The sequence below is a fragment of the Salmo salar genome, chromosome 12 (assembly GCF_965601325.2).
Source record: "Salmo salar chromosome 12, fSalSal1, whole genome shotgun sequence".
Classification (NCBI taxonomy): Eukaryota; Metazoa; Chordata; class Actinopteri; order Salmoniformes; family Salmonidae; genus Salmo; species Salmo salar.
The window spans coordinates 16,797,807-16,817,969 of NC_138302.1; the positions used below are offsets into that span (position 1 = coordinate 16,797,807).

The 20,163-nt window shown below is 42.9% G+C and overlaps 1 protein-coding gene and 2 long non-coding RNA genes across 4 annotated transcripts in view; 2 read left to right on the forward strand and 1 right to left on the reverse strand.

Annotated features, from left to right (window-relative positions):
* The window catches only part of tekt4 (tektin 4), a 43,762-nt gene extending 31,320 nt beyond the window's left edge, over positions 1–12,442 (reverse strand). For both annotated transcript variants that reach the window (XM_045690827.2, XM_045690826.2), the window contains exons 1-2: positions 11,903–12,442; positions 11,695–11,765 (exon numbers count right to left, since the gene is read on the reverse strand). In XM_045690827.2, the coding sequence (XP_045546783.1) occupies positions 11,695–11,765; positions 11,903–12,442 (611 nt within the window). The remainder of the gene's footprint in view (positions 1–11,694; positions 11,766–11,902) is intronic.
* Positions 11,735–16,046, forward strand: LOC145859407 (uncharacterized). The gene is made up of 2 exons (XR_014379619.1): positions 11,735–11,770; positions 11,939–16,046. It is a non-coding gene; the product is annotated as an uncharacterized LOC145859407 (long non-coding RNA).
* Positions 16,047–17,455: 1,409 nt separating this feature from the next.
* LOC106593503 (uncharacterized) lies at positions 17,456–19,156 on the forward strand. Its single transcript, XR_001325900.3, has 2 exons — positions 17,456–17,986; positions 18,369–19,156. It is a non-coding gene; the product is annotated as an uncharacterized LOC106593503 (long non-coding RNA).
* Positions 19,157–20,163: the final 1,007 nt, after the last annotated feature.

The window sequence follows — 20,163 nt, forward strand, 5'->3', positions numbered from 1 at the left end:
CTGTAGTCTTAATGAATAGGTTACAACCCAGCTCAGATGTAGTCTTAATGAATAGGTTACAACCCAGCTCAGATGTAGTCTTAATGAATAGGTTACAACCCAGCTCAGCTGTAGTCTTAATGAATAGGTTACAACACAGCTCAGCTGTAGTCTTAATGAATAGGTTACAACCCAGCTCAGCTGTAGTCTTAATGAATAGGTTACAACCCAGCTCAGATGTAGTCTTAATGAATAGGTTACAACCCAGCTCAGCTGTAGTCTTAATGAATAGGTTACAACCCAGCTCAGCTGTAGTCTTAATTAATAGGTTACAACCCAGCTCAGCTGTAGTCTTAATGAATAGGTTACAACCCAGCTCAGCTGTAGTCTTAATGAATAGGTTACAACCCAGCTCAGATGTAGTCTTAATGAATAGGTTACAACCCAGCTCAGATGTAGTCTTAATGAATAGGTTACAACCCAGCTCAGCTGTAGTCTTAATGAATAGGTTACAACACAGCTCAGCTGTAGTCTTAATGAATAGGTTACAACCCAGCTCAGCTGTAGTCTTAATGAATAGGTTACAACCCAGCTCAGATGTAGTCTTAATGAATAGGTTACAACCCAGCTCAGCTGTAGTCTTAATGAAAAGGTTACAACCCAGCTCAGCTGTAGTCTTAATGAATAGGTTACAACCCAGCTCAGCTGTAGTCTTAATGAATAGGTTACAACCCAGATCAGATGTAGTCTTAATGAATAGGTTACAACCCAGCTCAGCTGTAGTCTTAATGAATAGGTTACAACCCAGCTCAGCTGTAGTCTTAATGAATAGGCTGCCACCCAGCTCAGCTGTAGTCTTAATGAATCGGTTACAACCCAGCTCAGCTGTAGTCTTAATGAATAGGCTACAACCCAGCTCAGCTGTAGTCTTAATGAATAGGTTACAACCCAGCTCAGCTGTAGTCTTAATGAATAGGCTGCCACCCAGCTCAGCTGTAGTCTTAATGAATAGGTTACAACCCAGCTCAGCTGTAGTCTTAATGAATAGGTTACAACCCAGCTCAGCTGTAGTCTTAATGAATAGGTTACAACCCAGCTCAGCTGTAGTCTTAATGAATAGGTTACAACCCAGCTCAGCTGTAGTCTTAATGAATAGGTTACAACCCAGCTCAGCTGTAGTCTTAATGAATAGGTTACAACCCAGCTCAGATGTAGTCTTAATGAATAGGTTACAACCCAGCTCAGCTGTAGTCTTAATGAATAGGTTACAACCCAGCTCAGCTGTAGTCTTAATGAATAGGTTACAACCCAGCTCAGCTGTAGTCTTAATGAATAGGCTGCCACCCAGCTCAGCTGTAGTCTTAATGAATCGGTTACAACCCAGCTCAGCTGTAGTCTTAATGAATAGGTTACAACCCAGCTCAGCTGTAGTCTTAATGAATAGGTTACAACCCAGCTCAGATGTAGTCTTAATGAATAGGTTACAACCCAGCTCAGCTGTAGTCTTAATGAATAGGTTACAACCCAGCTCAGCTGTAGTCTTAATGAATAGGTTACAACCCAGCTCAGCTGTAGTCTTAATGAATAGGCTGCCACCCAGCTCAGCTGTAGTCTTAATGAATCGGTTACAACCCAGCTCAGCTGTAGTCTTAATGAATAGGCTACAACCCAGCTCAGCTGTAGTCTTAATGAATAGGTTACAACCCAGCTCAGCTGTAGTCTTAATGAATAGGTTACAACCCAGCTCAGCTGTAGTCTTAATTAATAGGTTACAACCCAGCTCAGCTGTAGTCTTAATGAATAGGTTACAACCCAGCTCAGCTGTAGTCTTAATGAATAGGTTACAACCCAGCTCAGCTGTAGTCTTAATTAATAGGTTACAACCCAGCTCAGCTGTAGTCTTAATGAATAGGTTACAACCCAGCTCAGCTGTAGTCTTAATGAATAGGTTACAACCCAGCTCAGATGTAGTCTTAATGAATAGGTTACAACCCAGCTCAGATGTAGTCTTAATGAATAGGTTACAACCCAGCTCAGCTGTAGTCTTAATGAATAGGTTACAACACAGCTCAGCTGTAGTCTTAATGAATAGGTTACAACCCAGCTCAGCTGTAGTCTTAATGAATAGGTTACAACCCAGCTCAGATGTAGTCTTAATGAATAGGTTACAACCCAGCTCAGCTGTAGTCTTAATGAAAAGGTTACAACCCAGCTCAGCTGTAGTCTTAATGAATAGGTTACAACCCAGCTCAGCTGTAGTCTTAATGAATAGGTTACAACCCAGCTCAGATGTAGTCTTAATGAATAGGTTACAACCCAGCTCAGCTGTAGTCTTAATGAATAGGTTACAACCCAGCTCAGCTGTAGTCTTAATGAATAGGCTGCCACCCAGCTCAGCTGTAGTCTTAATGAATCGGTTACAACCCAGCTCAGCTGTAGTCTTAATGAATAGGCTACAACCCAGCTCAGCTGTAGTCTTAATGAATAGGTTACAACCCAGCTCAGCTGTAGTCTTAATGAATAGGCTGCCACCCAGCTCAGCTGTAGTCTTAATGAATCGGTTACAACCCAGCTCAGCTGTAGTCTTAATGAATAGGTTACAACCCAGCTCAGCTGTAGTCTTAATGAATAGGTTACAACCCAGCTCAGATGTAGTCTTAATGAATAGGTTACAACCCAGCTCAGCTGTAGTCTTAATGAATAGGTTACAACCCAGCTCAGCTGTAGTCTTAATGAATAGGTTACAACCCAGCTCAGCTGTAGTCTTAATGAATAGGCTGCCACCCAGCTCAGCTGTAGTCTTAATGAATCGGTTACAACCCAGCTCAGCTGTAGTCTTAATGAATAGGCTACAACCCAGCTCAGCTGTAGTCTTAATGAATAGGTTACAACCCAGCTCAGCTGTAGTCTTAATGAATAGGTTACAACCCAGCTCAGCTGTAGTCTTAATGAATAGGTTACAACCCAGCTCAGCTGTAGTCTTAATTAATAGGTTAAAACCCAGCTCAGCTGTAGTCTTAATGAATAGGTTACAACCCAGCTCAGCTGTAGTCTTAATGAATAGGTTACAACCCAGCTCAGATGTAGTCTTAATGAATAGGTTTCAACCCAGCTCAGATGTAGTCTTAATGAATAGGTTACAACCCAGCTCAGCTGTAGTCTTAATGAATAGGTTACAACACAGCTCAGCTGTAGTCTTAATGAATAGGTTACAACCCAGCTCAGCTGTAGTCTTAATGAATAGGTTACAACACAGCTCAGATGTAGTCTTAATGAATAGGTTACAACCCAGCTCAGCTGTAGTCTTAATGAATAGGTTACAACCCAGCTCAGCTGTAGTCTTAATGAATAGGTTACAACCCAGCTCAGCTGTAGTCTTAATGAATAGGTTACAACCCAGCTCAGATGTAGTCTTAATGAATAGGTTACAACCCAGCTCAGCTGTAGTCTTAATGAATAGGTTACAACCCAGCTCAGCTGTAGTCTTAATGAATAGGCTGCCACCCAGCTCAGCTGTAGTCTTAATGAATCGGTTACAACCCAGCTCAGCTGTAGTCTTAATGAATAGGCTACAACCCAGCTCAGCTGTAGTCTTAATGAATAGGTTACAACCCAGCTCAGCTGTAGTCTTAATGAATAGGTTACAACCCAGCTCAGCTGTAGTCTTAATGAATAGGTTACAACCCAGCTCAGCTGTAGTCTTAATGAATAGGTTACAACCCAGCTCAGCTGTAGTCTTAATGAATAGGTTACAACCCAGCTCAGCTGTAGTCTTAATGAATAGGTTACAACCCAGCTCAGCTGTAGTCTTAATGAATAGGTTACAACCCAGCTCAGCTGTAGTCTTAATGAATAGGTTACAACCCAGCTCAGCTGTAGTCTTAATGAATAGGTTACAACCCAGCTCAGCTGTAGTCTTAATGAATAGGTTACAACCCAGCTCAGATGTAGTCTTAATGAATAGGTTACAACCCAGCTCAGCTGTAGTCTTAATGAATAGGTTACAACCCAGCTCAGCTGTAGTCTTAATGAATAGGTTACAACCCAGCTCAGCTGTAGTCTTAATGAATAGGCTGCCACCCAGCTCAGCTGTAGTCTTAATGAATCGGTTACAACCCAGCTCAGCTGTAGTCTTAATGAATAGGTTACAACCCAGCTCAGCTGTAGTCTTAATGAATAGGTTACAACCCAGCTCAGCTGTAGTCTTAATGAATAGGTTACAACCCAGCTCAGCTGTAGTCTTAATGAATAGGTTACAACCCAGCTCAGATGTAGTCTTAATGAATAGGTTACAACCCAGCTCAGCTGTAGTCTTAATGAATAGGTTACAACCCAGCTCAGCTGTAGTCTTAATGAATAGGTTACAACACAGCTCAGCTGTAGTCTTTATGAATAGGCTGCCACCCAGCTCAGCTGTAGTCTTAATGAATCGGTTACAACCCAGCTCAGCTGTAGTCTTAATGAATAGGTTACAACCCAGCTCAGCTGTAGTCTTAATGAATAGGTTACAACCCAGCTCAGCTGTAGTCTTAATGAATAGGTTACAACCCAGCTCAGCTGTAGTCTTAATGAATAGGTTACAACCCAGCTCAGCTGTAGTCTTAATGAATAGGTTACAACCCAGCTCAGCTGTAGTATTAATGAATAGGTTACAACCCAGCTCAGCTGTAGTCTTAATGAATAGGTTACAACCCAGCTCAGCTGTAGTCTTAATGAATAGGTTACAACCCAGCTCAGATGTAGTCTTAATGAATAGGTTACAACCCAGCTCAGCTGTAGTCTTAATGAATAGGTTACAACCCAGCTCAGCTGTAGTCTTAATGAATAGGTTACAACCCAGCTCAGCTGTAGTCTTAATGAATAGGTTACAACCCAGCTCAGCTGTAGTCTTAATGAATAGGTTACAACCCAGCTCAGCTGTAGTCTTAATGAATAGGTTACAACCCAGCTCAGCTGTAGTCTTAATGAATAGGTTACAACCCAGCTCAGCTGTAGTCTTAATGAATCGGTTACAACCCAGCTCAGCTGTAGTCTTAATGAATAGGTTACAACCCAGCTCAGCTGTAGTCTTAATGAATAGGTTACAACCCAGCTCAGATGTAGTCTTAATGAATAGGTTACAACCCAGCTCAGCTGTAGTCTTAATGAATAGGTTACAACCCAGCTCAGCTGTAGTCTTAATGAATAGGTTACAACCCAGCTCAGCTGTAGTCTTAATGAATAGGTTACAACCCAGCTCAGATGTAGTCTTAATGAATAGGTTACAACCCAGCTCAGCTGTAGTCTTAATGAATAGGTTACAACCCAGCTCAGCTGTAGTCTTAATGAATAGGCTGCCACCCAGCTCAGCTGTAGTCTTAATGAATCGGTTACAACCCAGCTCAGCTGTAGTCTTAATGATAGGCTACAACCCAGCTCAGCTGTAGTCTTAATGAATAGGTTACAACCCAGCTCAGCTGTAGTCTTAATGAATAGGTTACAACCCAGCTCAGCTGTAGTCTTAATGAATAGGTTACAACCCAGCTCAGCTGTAGTCTTAATGAATAGGTTACAACCCAGCTCAGCTGTAGTCTTAATGAATAGGTTACAACCCAGCTCAGATGTAGTCTTAATGAATAGGTTACAACCCAGCTCAGATGTAGTCTTAATGAATAGGTTACAACCCAGCTCAGCTGTAGTCTTAATGAATAGGTTACAACCCAGCTCAGCTGTAGTCTTAATGAATAGGTTACAACCCAGCTCAGCTGTAGTCTTAATGAATAGGTTACAACCCAGCTCAGATGTAGTCTTAATGAATAGGTTACAACCCAGCTCAGCTGTAGTCTTAATGAATAGGTTACAACCCAGCTCAGCTGTAGTCTTAATGAATAGGTTACAACCCAGCTCAGCTGTAGTCTTAATGAATAGGTTACAACCCAGCTCAGATGTAGTCTTAATGAATAGGTTACAACCCAGCTCAGCTGTAGTCTTAATGAATAGGTTACAACCCAGCTCAGCTGTAGTCTTAATGAATAGGCTGCCACCCAGCTCAGCTGTAGTCTTAATGAATCGGTTACAACCCAGCTCAGCTGTAGTCTTAATGAATAGGTTACAACCCAGCTCAGCTGTAGTCTTAATGAATAGGTTACAACCCAGCTCAGCTGTAGTCTTAATGAATAGGTTACAACCCAGCTCAGCTGTAGTCTTAATGAATAGGTTACAACCCAGCTCAGCTGTAGTCTTAATGAATAGGTTACAACCCAGCTCAGCTGTAGTCTTAATGAATAGGTTACAACCCAGCTCAGCTGTAGTCTTAATGAATAGGTTACAACCCAGCTCAGCTGTAGTCTTAATGAATAGGTTACAACCCAGCTCAGCTGTAGTCTTAATGAATAGGTTACAACCCAGCTCAGCTGTAGTCTTAATGAATAGGTTACAACCCAGCTCAGCTGTAGTCTTAATGAATAGGTTACAACCCAGCTCAGCTGTAGTCTTAATGAATAGGTTACAACCCAGCTCAGCTGTAGTCTTAATGAATAGGTTACAACCCAGCTCAGCTGTAGTCTTAATGAATAGGTTACAACCCAGCTCAGCTGTAGTCTTAATGAATAGGTTACAACCCAGCTCAGCTGTAGTCTTAATGAATAGGTACAACCCAGCTCAGCTGTAGTCTTAATGAATAGGTTACAACCCAGCTCAGCTGTAGTCTTAATGAATAGGTTACAACCCAGCTCAGCTGTAGTCTTAATGAATAGGTTACAACCCAGCTCAGCTGTAGTCTTAATGAATAGGTTACAACCCAGCTCAGATGTAGTCTTAATGAATAGGTTACAACCCAGCTCAGCTGTAGTCTTAATGAATAGGTTACAACCCAGCTCAGCTGTAGTCTTAATGAATAGGTTACAACCCAGCTCAGCTGTAGTCTTAATGAATAGGTTACAACCCAGCTCAGCTGTAGTCTTAATGAATAGGTTACAACCCAGCTCAGCTGTAGTCTTAATGAATAGGTTACAACCCAGCTCAGCTGTAGTCTTAATGAATAGGTTACAACCCAGCTCAGCTGTAGTCTTAATGAATAGGTTACAACCCAGCTCAGCTGTAGTCTTAATGAATAGGTTACAACCCAGCTCAGCTGTAGTCTTAATGAATAGGTTACAACCCAGCTCAGCTGTAGTCTTAATGAATCGGTTACAACCCAGCTCAGCTGTAGTCTTAATGAATAGGTTACAACCCAGCTCAGCTGTAGTCTTAATGAATAGGTTACAACCCAGCTCAGATGTAGTCTTAATGAATAGGTTACAACCCAGCTCAGCTGTAGTCTTAATGAATAGGTTACAACCCAGCTCAGCTGTAGTCTTAATGAATAGGTTACAACCCAGCTCAGCTGTAGTCTTAATGAATAGGTTACAACCCAGCTCAGATGTAGTCTTAATGAATAGGTTACAACCCAGCTCAGCTGTAGTCTTAATGAATAGGTTACAACCCAGCTCAGCTGTAGTCTTAATGAATAGGCTGCCACCCAGCTCAGCTGTAGTCTTAATGAATCGGTTACAACCCAGCTCAGCTGTAGTCTTAATGAATAGGCTACAACCCAGCTCAGCTGTAGTCTTAATGAATAGGTTACAACCCAGCTCAGCTGTAGTCTTAATGAATAGGTTACAACCCAGCTCAGCTGTAGTCTTAATGAATAGGTTACAACCCAGCTCAGCTGTAGTCTTAATGAATAGGTTACAACCCAGCTCAGCTGTAGTCTTAATGAATAGGTTACAACCCAGCTCAGCTGTAGTCTTAATGAATAGGTTACAACCCAGCTCAGCTGTAGTCTTAATGAATAGGTTACAACCCAGCTCAGCTGTAGTCTTAATGAATAGGTTACAACCCAGCTCAGCTGTAGTCTTGATGAATAGGTTACAACCCAGCTCAGCTGTAGTCTTAATGAATAGGTTACAACCCAGCTCAGCTGTAGTCTTAATGAATAGGTTACAACCCAGCTCAGCTGTAGTCTTAATGAATAGGTTACAACCCAGCTCAGATGTAGTCTTAATGAATAGGTTACAACCCAGCTCAGCTGTAGTCTTAATGAATAGGTTACAACCCAGCTCAGCTGTAGTCTTAATGAATAGGTTACAACCCAGCTCAGCTGTAGTCTTAATGAATAGGCTGCCACCCAGCTCAGCTGTAGTCTTAATGAATAGGTTACAACCCAGCTCAGCTGTAGTCTTAATGAATAGGTTACAACCCAGCTCAGCTGTAGTCTTAATGAATAGGTTACAACCCAGCTCAGCTGTAGTCTTAATGAATAGGTTACAACCCAGCTCAGCTGTAGTCTTAATGAATAGGTTACAACCCAGCTCAGCTGTAGTCTTAATGAATAGGTTACAACCCAGCTCAGCTGTAGTCTTAATGAATAGGTTACAACCCAGCTCAGCTGTAGTCTTAATGAATAGGTTACAACCCAGCTCAGCTGTAGTCTTAATGAATAGGTTACAACCCAGCTCAGCTGTAGTCTTAATGAATAGGTTACAACCCAGCTCAGCTGTAGTCTTAATGAATAGGTTACAACCCAGCTCAGCTGTAGTCTTAATGAATAGGTTACAACCCAGCTCAGATGTACTCTTAATGAATAGGTTACAACCCAGCTCAGCTGTAGTCTTAATGAATAGGTTACAACCCAGCTCAGCTGTAGTCTTAATGAATAGGCTGCCACCCAGCTCAGCTGTAGTCTTAATGAATAGGTTACAACCCAGCTCAGATGTAGTCTTAATGAATAGGTTACAACCCAGCTCAGCTGTAGTCTTAATGAATAGGTTACAACCCAGCTCAGCTGTAGTCTTAATGAATAGGTTACAACCCAGCTCAGCTGTAGTCTTAATGAATCAGTTACAACCCAGCTCAGCTGTAGTCTTAATGAATAGGCTACAACCCAGCTCAGCTGTAGTCTTAATGAATAGGTTACAACCCAGCTCAGCTGTAGTCTTAATGAATAGGTTACAACCCAGCTCAGCTGTAGTCTTAATGAATAGGTTACAACCCAGCTCAGCTGTAGTCTTAATGAATAGGTTACAACCCAGCTCAGCTGTAGTCTTAATGAATAGGTTACAACCCAGCTCAGCTGTAGTCTTAATGAATAGGTTACAACCCAGCTCAGCTGTAGTCTTAATGAATAGGTTACAACCCAGCTCAGCTGTAGTCTTAATGAATAGGTTACAACCCAGCTCAGCTGTAGTCTTAATGAATAGGTTACAACCCAGCTCAGCTGTAGTCTTAATGAATAGGTTACAACCCAGCTCAGCTGTAGTCTTAATGAATAGGTTACAACCCAGCTCAGCTGTAGTCTTAATGAATAGGTTACAACCCAGCTCAGCTGTAGTCTTAATGAATAGGTTACAACCCAGCTCAGATGTAGTCTTAATGAATAGGTTACAACCCAGCTCAGCTGTAGTCTTAATGAATAGGTTACAACCCAGCTCAGCTGTAGTCTTAATGAATAGGTTACAACCCAGCTCAGCTGTAGTCTTAATGAATAGGTTACAACCCAGCTCAGCTGTAGTCTTAATGAATAGGTTACAACCCAGCTCAGCTGTAGTCTTGATGAATAGGTTACAACCCAGCTCAGCTGTAGTCTTAATGAATAGGTTACAACCCAGCTCAGCTGTAGTCTTAATGAATAGGTTACAACCCAGCTCAGCTGTAGTCTTAATGAATAGGTTACAACCCAGCTCAGATGTAGTCTTAATGAATAGGTTACAACCCAGCTCAGCTGTAGTCTTAATGAATAGGTTACAACCCAGCTCAGCTGTAGTCTTAATGAATAGGTTACAACCCAGCTCAGCTGTAGTCTTAATGAATAGGCTGCCACCCAGCTCAGCTGTAGTCTTAATGAATAGGTTACAACCCAGCTCAGCTGTAGTCTTAATGAATAGGTTACAACCCAGCTCAGCTGTAGTCTTAATGAATAGGTTACAACCCAGCTCAGATGTAGTCTTAATGAATAGGTTACAACCCAGCTCAGCTGTAGTCTTAATGAATAGGTTACAACCCAGCTCAGCTGTAGTCTTAATGAATAGGTTACAACCCAGCTCAGCTGTAGTCTTAATGAATAGGTTACAACCCAGCTCAGATGTACTCTTAATGAATAGGTTACAACCCAGCTCAGCTGTAGTCTTAATGAATAGGTTACAACCCAGCTCAGCTGTAGTCTTAATGAATAGGCTGCCACCCAGCTCAGCTGTAGTCTTAATGAATCAGTTACAACCCAGCTCAGCTGTAGTCTTAATGAATAGGCTACAACCCAGCTCAGCTGTAGTCTTAATGAATAGGTTACAACCCAGCTCAGCTGTAGTCTTAATGAATAGGTTACAACCCAGCTCAGCTGTAGTCTTAATGAATAGGTTACAACCCAGCTCAGCTGTAGTCTTAATGAATAGGTTACAACCCAGCTCAGCTGTAGTCTTAATGAATAGGTTACAACCCAGCTCAGCTGTAGTCTTAATGAATAGGTTACAACCCAGCTCAGCTGTAGTCTTAATGAATAGGTTACAACCCAGCTCAGCTGTAGTCTTAATGAATAGGTTACAACCCAGCTCAGCTGTAGTCTTAATGAATAGGTTACAACCCAGCTCAGATGTAGTCTTAATGAATAGGTTACAACCCAGCTCAGCTGTAGTCTTAATGAATAGGTTACAACCCAGCTCAGCTGTAGTCTTAATGAATAGGCTGCCACCCAGCTCAGCTGTAGTCTTAATGAATCGGTTACAACCCAGCTCAGCTGTAGTCTTAATGAATAGGTTACAACCCAGCTCAGCTGTAGTCTTAATGAATAGGTTACAACCCAGCTCAGATGTAGTCTTAATGAATAGGTTACAACCCAGCTCAGCTGTAGTCTTAATGAATAGGTTACAACCCAGCTCAGCTGTAGTCTTAATGAATAGGTTACAACCCAGCTCAGCTGTAGTATTAATGAATAGGTTACAACCCAGCTCAGCTGTAGTCTTAATGAATAGGTTACAACCCAGCTCAGCTGTAGTCTTAATGAATAGGCTGCCACCCAGCTCAGCTGTAGTCTTAATGAATCGGTTACAACCCAGCTCAGCTGTAGTCTTAATGAATAGGTTACAACCCAGCTCAGCTGTAGTCTTAATGAATAGGTTACAACCCAGCTCAGCTGTAGTCTTAATGAATAGGTTACAACCCAGCTCAGCTGTAGTCTTAATGAATAGGTTACAACCCAGCTCAGCTGTAGTCTTAATGAATAGGTTACAACCCAGCTCAGCTGTAGTATTAATGAATAGGTTACAACCCAGCTCAGCTGTAGTCTTAATGAATAGGTTACAACCCAGCTCAGCTGTAGTCTTAATGAATAGGTTACAACCCAGCTCAGCTGTAGTCTTAATGAATAGGCTGCCACCCAGCTCAGCTGTAGTCTTAATGAATAGGTTACAACCCAGCTCAGCTGTAGTCTTAATGAATAGGTTACAACCCAGCTCAGCTGTAGTCTTAATGAATAGGTTACAACCCAGCTCAGCTGTAGTCTTAATGAATAGGTTACAACCCAGCTCAGCTGTAGTCCTTTAGGCCTTTCCTAGACTAATGTGTGGAAATGTGTGATTACACAATCAAATGAAAAGAGAGGATCTTATAAATAAACCATGTATGTAGTTACTGCTGATGCATCTAAAATATTCATGTTGGTTGAAATAAATGCGGGGAGATTGTGACACGAATTGTGACACTCACTTGATTTGATTGACAGCCTGACTCAGTGTTCTCTTCAACAGAGCCTGGATGCTGCTGATCAACTCCACCTCCTGCGGTACACAAACACAACCATCACCTTATTTTCAGATTGGTTTCTAGTGAAATCACGTCTAGGCAACATTTAGTAATGATACAAGTATTTAGGTGAACTAGAGCAAAGACAAGTCGATGTTATTGTTTTAATCACCTTAAGCAGCTCCTCCTCTACGCGGTCTTTAACCAGGTCGGGCCCCAGCCGCCGTTCCCGACAGGTTAGGTTATCCGTGGCAATGGCGAACGGGATCTCGGTGGCGTCCAGCGACTTCAACAGCCTTCTCTTCTGCTGCAGGAGGAGGTCTGTCTCGGCCACCAGCTTTTCGATGTGCCGCTGCAGCTCCGACTTCCAGAAGTGGATATGCTGCAGTCTCTCGCCCAGGTGCCGCGTCCCCTCAGCTTGGGTGTGCAGAGTCCCGGCCTCGGTCTCCTTATACAGTGTTTTGGAATCATGGCAAATCCTCTCGGCGTTGTTTCGGTCAGTAACGGCCTGGTGAAGGGTAGAGAAGTTATTGATGTGCCATTCCTCCGGGCTGTACTTGGCTGAACGGTACCCCGCCGTCGCCAAGCCGGAGGAGGGATAGAAACCCTCCTTGAATGTGGCCTCTGCGTCTGTAGGCGGGAACGGATCGCCTGCTTGGGCAACTGACCTGCTGTCGAAATTATGTCTGGGCACTAAAACTTCTGAAGACATTTTGTGGCGAATTGGTGGTACCTGATTATAAAAACACTGCGATCCGACACAGGATTGTAGTTAACGGAGTTGCAACAAAACAAGAGCCACACAGGGGAAGTGAAGAATCACTTTTTAGTATTTGCGCTGCGTTGCCAGGTGACCTGTTTCCAAGGAAACACTGTAACTGGACACGCCATAATGCCCCACGGTTCCAAATGAATTATCAGGTAACAACAAATGGTGCATGGAGGAACACACACACACACATTTTTCAAATGTACTCATCTGAAAATAGGCCTATGTTATGTGTGCTAACTAATTTTATATACCCATTTATATGTCCAAAAATGGATGTAGCAACTACGGATTGCCCCTTTAACTGATGAATAATAATTGTTTTAATAATGTCAATGATACGTTTAAGATGGCAGTGGCCCTGTTTTTTTCAGAAACATAAATGCAGACACACACACACACACACCCACACACACACACACACACACACACACACACACACACACACACACACACACACACACACACACACACACACACACACACACACACACACACACCAGCATATCCACACCCCTCCAATTCTTCACTTTAAAACCCTTTAGTGAGTCATAGGTCTGTGGTCTATTGATGGGAATCAGTGTCTTCAGGGCTGTGTCCCAAATGACACCATGTTCCCTAGATAGTGTACTACTTTTGACCCATACTTATTGTCATAAATATGGTGTGAGTGGAATTTCCTGTTTCACTGGGCTTTGCCACACAGTAATGATGCAATTACACTGGAACTGTCACAGACGTCGTACTGAACAGACCAAGGCGCAGCGTGAATAGTGCTCATTCTTGATGCTTTTAATTAGAAACACTTTACAAAATAACAAACGACCAACAGTTCCGTCAGGTACAATAACTAAACGGAAAATAACCACCCCCAAAACACACAAAACAACCCCCCTGCCACGCCCTGACCATTCTACTAAGGCAAAATGACCCTTTTCACTGGTCAGGACATGACAGTGACTCCGGGCTGCAGACCATCGCTGAAGGCCCCGGGCTGAGAGGTGTCGCTGAAGGCCCCGGGCTGAGAGGCGTCGCTGGAGGCTCCGGGCTGAGGAGCGTCGCTGGAGGCTCCAGACTGAGGACCTTTGCTGCAGGCTCCGCGCCATGGCTCATCACTGGAGGCTTTGTGCCATGGCTCATCACTGGAGGCTCCGGGCCATGGGTTATCACTGGAGGCTTCGTGCCATGGATCATCCCTACAGGCTCCGGGCCATGGATCATCACTGGAGGCTTCATGCCATGGATTATCGTTGGAGGCTTCGGACCGTTGATCATTACTGGAGGCTTCCTACAGGGAGCTGGAACCGGTCTCACCAGACTGGGGAGACGCACAGGAGACTTGGTGCGCAGAGCAGGCACAGGGCACACTGGGCCGTGGAGGCGCACCGGAGGTCTGGAGCTCAGGGCTGGCACACCCCGTCCTGGCTGGATGGTCACTGTAGCCCAGCACAGTGCCGGGCTACAGTGCCACGCATGGGGGTTGGTCACTGGTCAGGACGTGACAGGAACTAGTGAGTGACCAATGGGAGTAGTTATTTTCCATCAGGCTTGTCTACTATTCAATCATTTAAGATAGTGTTTTCTCATCTGCCTCACATTTGTGTGCATTCTCTCTCTCTCTCTCTCTCTCTCTCTCTCTCTCTCTCTCTCTCAATTTTTCAATTCAATTTCAATTTAAGGGCTTTATTGGCATGGGAAACATATGTTAACATTGCCAAAGCAAGTAAAGTAGATAATAAACAAAAGTGAAACAAACATACATTAAACATTACATTCACAAAAGTTCCAAAAGAATAAAGACATTTCAGATGTCCTATTATGTATATATACAGTGTTGTAACAATTATTTGTATTTAAAAAATAAAAAATAATATTTCACCTTTATTTAACCAGGTAGGCCAGTTGAGAACAAGTTCTCATTTACAACTGTGACCTGGCCAAGATAAAGCAAAGCAGTGCGACACAAACAACAACACAGAGTTACACATGGAATAAAACAAACGTACAGTCAGGGTAATGCAGAACGCCACAGGATGTTTTTGTGTTGGTTAAGGGCAGTCAGGTCTGGAGAGAACCAAGGGCTATATCTGTTCCTGGTTCTAAATTTCTTGAATGGGGCATGCTTATTTAAGATGGTGAGGAAGGCATTTAAAAAAAATAACCAGGCATCCTCTACTGACAGGATGAGGTCAATATCCTTCCAGGATACCCGGGCCAGGTGGATTAGAAAGGCTTGCTCGCTGAAGTGTTTTAGGGAGCGTTTGACAGTGTTGAGGGGTGGTCGTTTGACTGCGAACCCATTACGGACGCAGGCAGTGATCGCTGAGATCCTGGTTGAAGACAGCAGAGGTTTATTTAGAGGGCAGGTTGGTCAGGATGATATCTATGAGGGTGCCCCAGTTTAGGTCACCTAACAGTACAAGCTCTGAAGATAAATGGGGTCAATTAATTCACATATGGTGTCTAGGGCACTGCTGGGGGCTGAGGGGGGTCTGTAACAAGCGGCAACATTGAGAGACTTATTTCTGGATGTGCAAATGGGTAAAGTACAAAAGGTATAAAAGTATAAATCAACATATGTGTGTTGTTTTTACAATGGTGTTTGTTTTTCACTCATTGCCCTTTTCTTGTGGCAACAGGTCACAAATCTTGCTGCTGTGATGGCACAATGTGGTATTTCACCCAGTAGATATAGGAGTTTATCAGAATTGGGTTTGTTTTCGAATTCTTTGTGTATCTGTGTAATCCGAGGGAAATATGTGTCTCTAATACGGTCATACACTTGGCAGGAGGTTAGGAAGTGCAGCTCAGTTTCCACCTCATTTTGTGGGCAGTGTGCACATAGCCTGTCTTCTCTTGAAAGCCAGGTCTGCCTACGGCGGCCTTTTTCCATTGCAATGCTATGCCCACTGTGGAAGGACCACCAGAGGGCTGGCTGGGCTCACGGATAGTAGCCCAACAAGGCATGTGAGACAAGGTAACCAGAGGCAATAAAGCACAGCTGACGGTACTAATGAGATATTCTCTTTCCCCTACAAGAGAGAGGATGGAACCAGCAAGAGAGGGAAAGATAAACTATCTCTGGAGAATGGCTACGGAGAGAGAGGTGCTATCCAAGAAGATCCATTAAGACGGTGACGAATATGTGATTGTTGTTATAGTTTGAAGATAATCGTAATGTGATCCTGTGTCATCTAAAGAAGAAGAAGATGTATGTTGTTCCTTTGGAGATTCTCATTGACTGTGTTGGAGTGTTTGTATTGTCAGAAATCCCTCAATAGAGAACTGTGTTCAATCAAGAAAACCTACTCTTGACTCGTTTATTCCACCTTTCTGCTTTAGAGTGACACCAAATGACTTGGTCCGCTCACACCACTGAGTCTGTACATAGTCAAAGCTTTCCTTCATTTTGGGTCAGTCACAGTGGTCAGGTATTTTGCCACTGTGTACTCTCTGTTTAGGGCCAAATATCATTCTAGTTTGAGCAGTTTTTTGTTTGTTAATTCTTTCCAATGTGTCAAGTAATTATATCTTTGTTTTCTCATGATTTGGTTGAGTCTGTTTGTGAACACCCTACCTTCTAACTCTGTCTTGGTGCCTAATTTGACAGCGCTGTTAGATGTGTACACACAGGCAGCGCTGTTGGATGTACTACACACAGGCAGCGCTGTTGGATGTACTACACACAGGCAGCGCTGTTGGATGTGTACTACACACAGGGAGCGCTGTTGGATGTGTACTACACACAGGGAGCGCTGTTGGATGTGTACTACACACAGGCAGCACTGTTGGATGTGTACGACACACATCAGGCAGCGCTGTTGGATGTGTACGACACACATCAGGCAGCGCTGTTGGATGTGTACGACACACATCAGGCAGCGCTGTTGGATGTGTACGACACACAACAGGCAGCGCTGTTGGATGTGTACGACACACATCAGTGAATTCGATAGCTAACCAAACCACAATATAATTTATGGGGAACTGTCCAGCTGTTCTGTAGGATGTTGGATTAAGGAAATGAAAATAAAGCCTTCCGTAAATGTTTAACTGACTAGGTGTCACGGCTGTCGAAAGGAGAAGAGGACCAAAGTGCAGCATGTGTGTCGTTACACATTTTATTTATACTGTGAAACTATGCAATACATAAATACACTGAATGAAAAAACAACAAACCGTGACGCAGAGATGAACACATACACAACTCAAAATTAATCACCCACAAAACCCAGGTGGAAAAACTCCTACTTAAGTATGATCTCCAATTAGAGACAACGAGGACCAGCTGCCGCAAATTGGAGATCCTCCCAAATAAAACCCCAACATAGAAATACAAAATTAGAACCTAAACATAGAAAACATGGAGAGAGAGAAACCCTGTCACGCCCTGACCTACTCTACCATAGAAAATAACATCTTTCTATGATCAGGACGTGACACTAGGATGTGTGAGTTTAGGTTTCTGCCCATTGTAAATGGGTATAGTAAATGTCAAGGTTGAGGTCAATTCGAATTGAAGTCAGTTAGTTCAAGAAGTAATCTGAAATAATTGAAAAAAGGAAATCTATATTCAATGACTTCTCAATAAATGGAAGAGGAGAAGCTTTTTATTTAAAAAAATGTTATGTTTTAAATTTAAATATAAAATCACTTCCTGAATTGGGTGTCTTAAATTCGAATTAACCCTGGTAAAGATTGACAACCAGATTATAATATCCTCTGGTAAATGGCTAGTAGTGATGGTCACTGGCGTGTGTGTGTGTGTGTGTGTGTGTGTGTGTGGTAGGGATGGTGAATTGGTGTGTGTGGCAACAGCAGGTCCGCTTGCAGCATTCTCTGTAAGCATTTCTTGAAGCACGTGCCACCTACAGTACAGCGGATGACCCACCCAACTATAACTGTCTCGATCAGTCACGCTCTCTCTACTCACGCACACACCACATCCCAAAGTGCCCTGATGGGGAAGAAAGAAGAAAAACATTCTTGCTCTCTCGCTCTCTCCACCACCACCCTACTGCCTCTGATCTGGCGGACTTAGTAAACACAAATACTGTGTAGTAGTAGACGTGTGTAGTAGTAGTAGTTTTTAGTTGTGTATGAATAGGGACATGAAATACATTATATGATAACATGGAAAACACTGTCACGTTTAAATTGTTTTATTTTACCTTTATTTAACCAGGCAAGTTAGTTAAGAACAAATTCTTATTTTCAATGACGGCCTAGGAACAGTGGGTTAACTGCCTTGTTTAGGGGCAGAACGACAGATTTGTACCTTGTCAGCTCGGGGATTCCAAGACGCATCATCTTCATGTGATACGCACCCGCTCAAAACACCGCCGGAAGACACGTGTCGGCGGCATCCAATACTGTTGCAGTATTTAGCGTTTGTTCGTTTTGAAAAATGCAGAAGGAACCTCGTCTGTTGGAGTCATATGCTGCCAGTCGCAGCGGTTTTTGCCGATTTTAATCATCCTATTCCTGGTAAGAGAATGATGTCTTGTATTTTTTTCATGGTTAGTTTTAGTTTTTGTAGTGGACGATAATAATAATAAAAAACCTTGGTTGGGAAAGGGAAAGGCGATACATAGTCAGTTGCACAACTGAATGCATTCAACTGCATTTAACCCCTCCTTAATCGACGTCCACGGCGCCTGGGGAGCAGTTGTTGTTGGGGGTTAACTGCCTTGCTCAAGGGAAGAACGGCAGATTTTTTCAGATTATAGGCCCAGTGCTCTTAACCTCTAGGCTATGTGTCACCCAGTTGTTGGCACTTGTAATGAGCTGTATGCACTTTAAGATTGAGACTAAGTTAGTATTTCTGTTTTCAACATTCTGATCTCTGCATGTTTTGCATGTTCAACAGGCAACATTAGGACAGAGGGACAAATTACCCAGATTGCCCAGGACTAAATAGACGACAACAACAACGTGAGATACTGAAGATAAACCTACTATCTTTTTTAACTTTAAAGTTCACAACGTTATTTGAAATGTCCCAGGGTTCTGGAAGAACAGGACGAGGACTCTCACGGTCGCTGAAGGTAAAACCTAAGGGCGCTGGAGTAAAGCCCTTACTGCTTAGCGGCAGCATCAATCTAGGTGTGGTGCAGGCCATTGAAATCCCATACCCGGAAGGTATGGATTCTGAGGCTGGGAAACATCACAAGGGGGAAGTCTTGAGGAAACATCCTGAGACTCTGACAGTGGATTACAAAAAAGCACTGAGGAACAGAGTCAAAACCAACTATGTTTTCTACACAGCGCACCCCACAGCCTGGCGTAGTGCCCTGCACCAAACCTACCCCGACACTGAAGAGAGAGACATCAACAATGCCGTACAGGTCAAAGTGTATGTGGATGACAGTCACTTAAAGGTTATTACAGTGAATCTTTATCACACCGGTACCGTCGTGGTCCAAGGCTCTCAGACCCAGCTCAACAACTTTCAACAGGACTTTCAGGAACTGAAGGAAAAAGCTGAGCTGAATAGAAGTATTGTCACATACCAAGGAGCATGTTAGAATTGCAAATGTATTGTGTTACATTTGTGGAAAATATAGTGTGTGTTTAGATAAGAAACATCTTAAAAACATAAATTTGTACTTAATTGTATGCACTCATACATGATATAAAATATGTATTTAAAAAAGAGAGAGAGTGTGTGTATGTGTAATACTGCCCTACCAAGTAAAATAACATAACCCCAATTTTCTCCAGAACACAATAGAGGCAGGATACTTGTCCACATGATTAAGCATGTATTTAATGTAGCAAAAATGACATGAACTCCTATCAACCAAATGAACAGTTACTGCCTTTTTGATTGGTTGGGCAGCTACTCACTGGTCCTGTAGGTTGTCTGAGTTGGGATGGTACTGTGTGTATAATACAGCTACTCACTGGTCCTGTAGGTTGTCTGAGTTGGGATGGTACTGTGTGTATAATACAGCTACTCACTGGTCCTGTAGGTTGTCTGAGTTGGGATGGTACTGTGTGTATAATACAGCTACTCACTGGTCCTGTAGGTTGTCTGAGTTGGGATGGTACTGTGTGTATAATACAGCTACTCACTGGTCCTGTAGGTTGTCTGAGTTGGGATGGTACTGTGTGTCAGTACTCATGTTGTTGTAGCGACCACACTGGTCATCCAGACTGTAGGCCTGGTACTTATCAGACCAGTCCAGCTCCAGAGTCTGCTTGGCATCTCTGTTACACACACAGTAGGAGACAGTAAGGGGCATAAAGCCAGTGGGAGGGTCTGCACTCAGGGTACAATGGATAGTGGTCGGTGCGAGGGTACTCTCACTCAAACTATGAAAAGGATAAAACGAGGCGGCCTTGATACAAAGTGATAAAATGTGATGAATAAAAAGGAGAATACGTTTGGGCTTCAATGCCTTAACATCAGTGCTGTTTATCACCTGTTAGCACTTTTCATAGGCACTTTTTGCATCTCGGCCTCCTTGGTTTTTCCTTTGCATGCTTTGCGGGTGAGTAGCTACGTATTACAGACAGTAATGGTTGGTTACACATTAACTATGCAACAGACTACAAACATAATTTAACTAGTTAAAAGGCTGATTTGTAATTCATATATACAGAAACAGAATAAAAAAACTGTACACTACACTTCCTATGCATCATGTAAATAGGTTCAT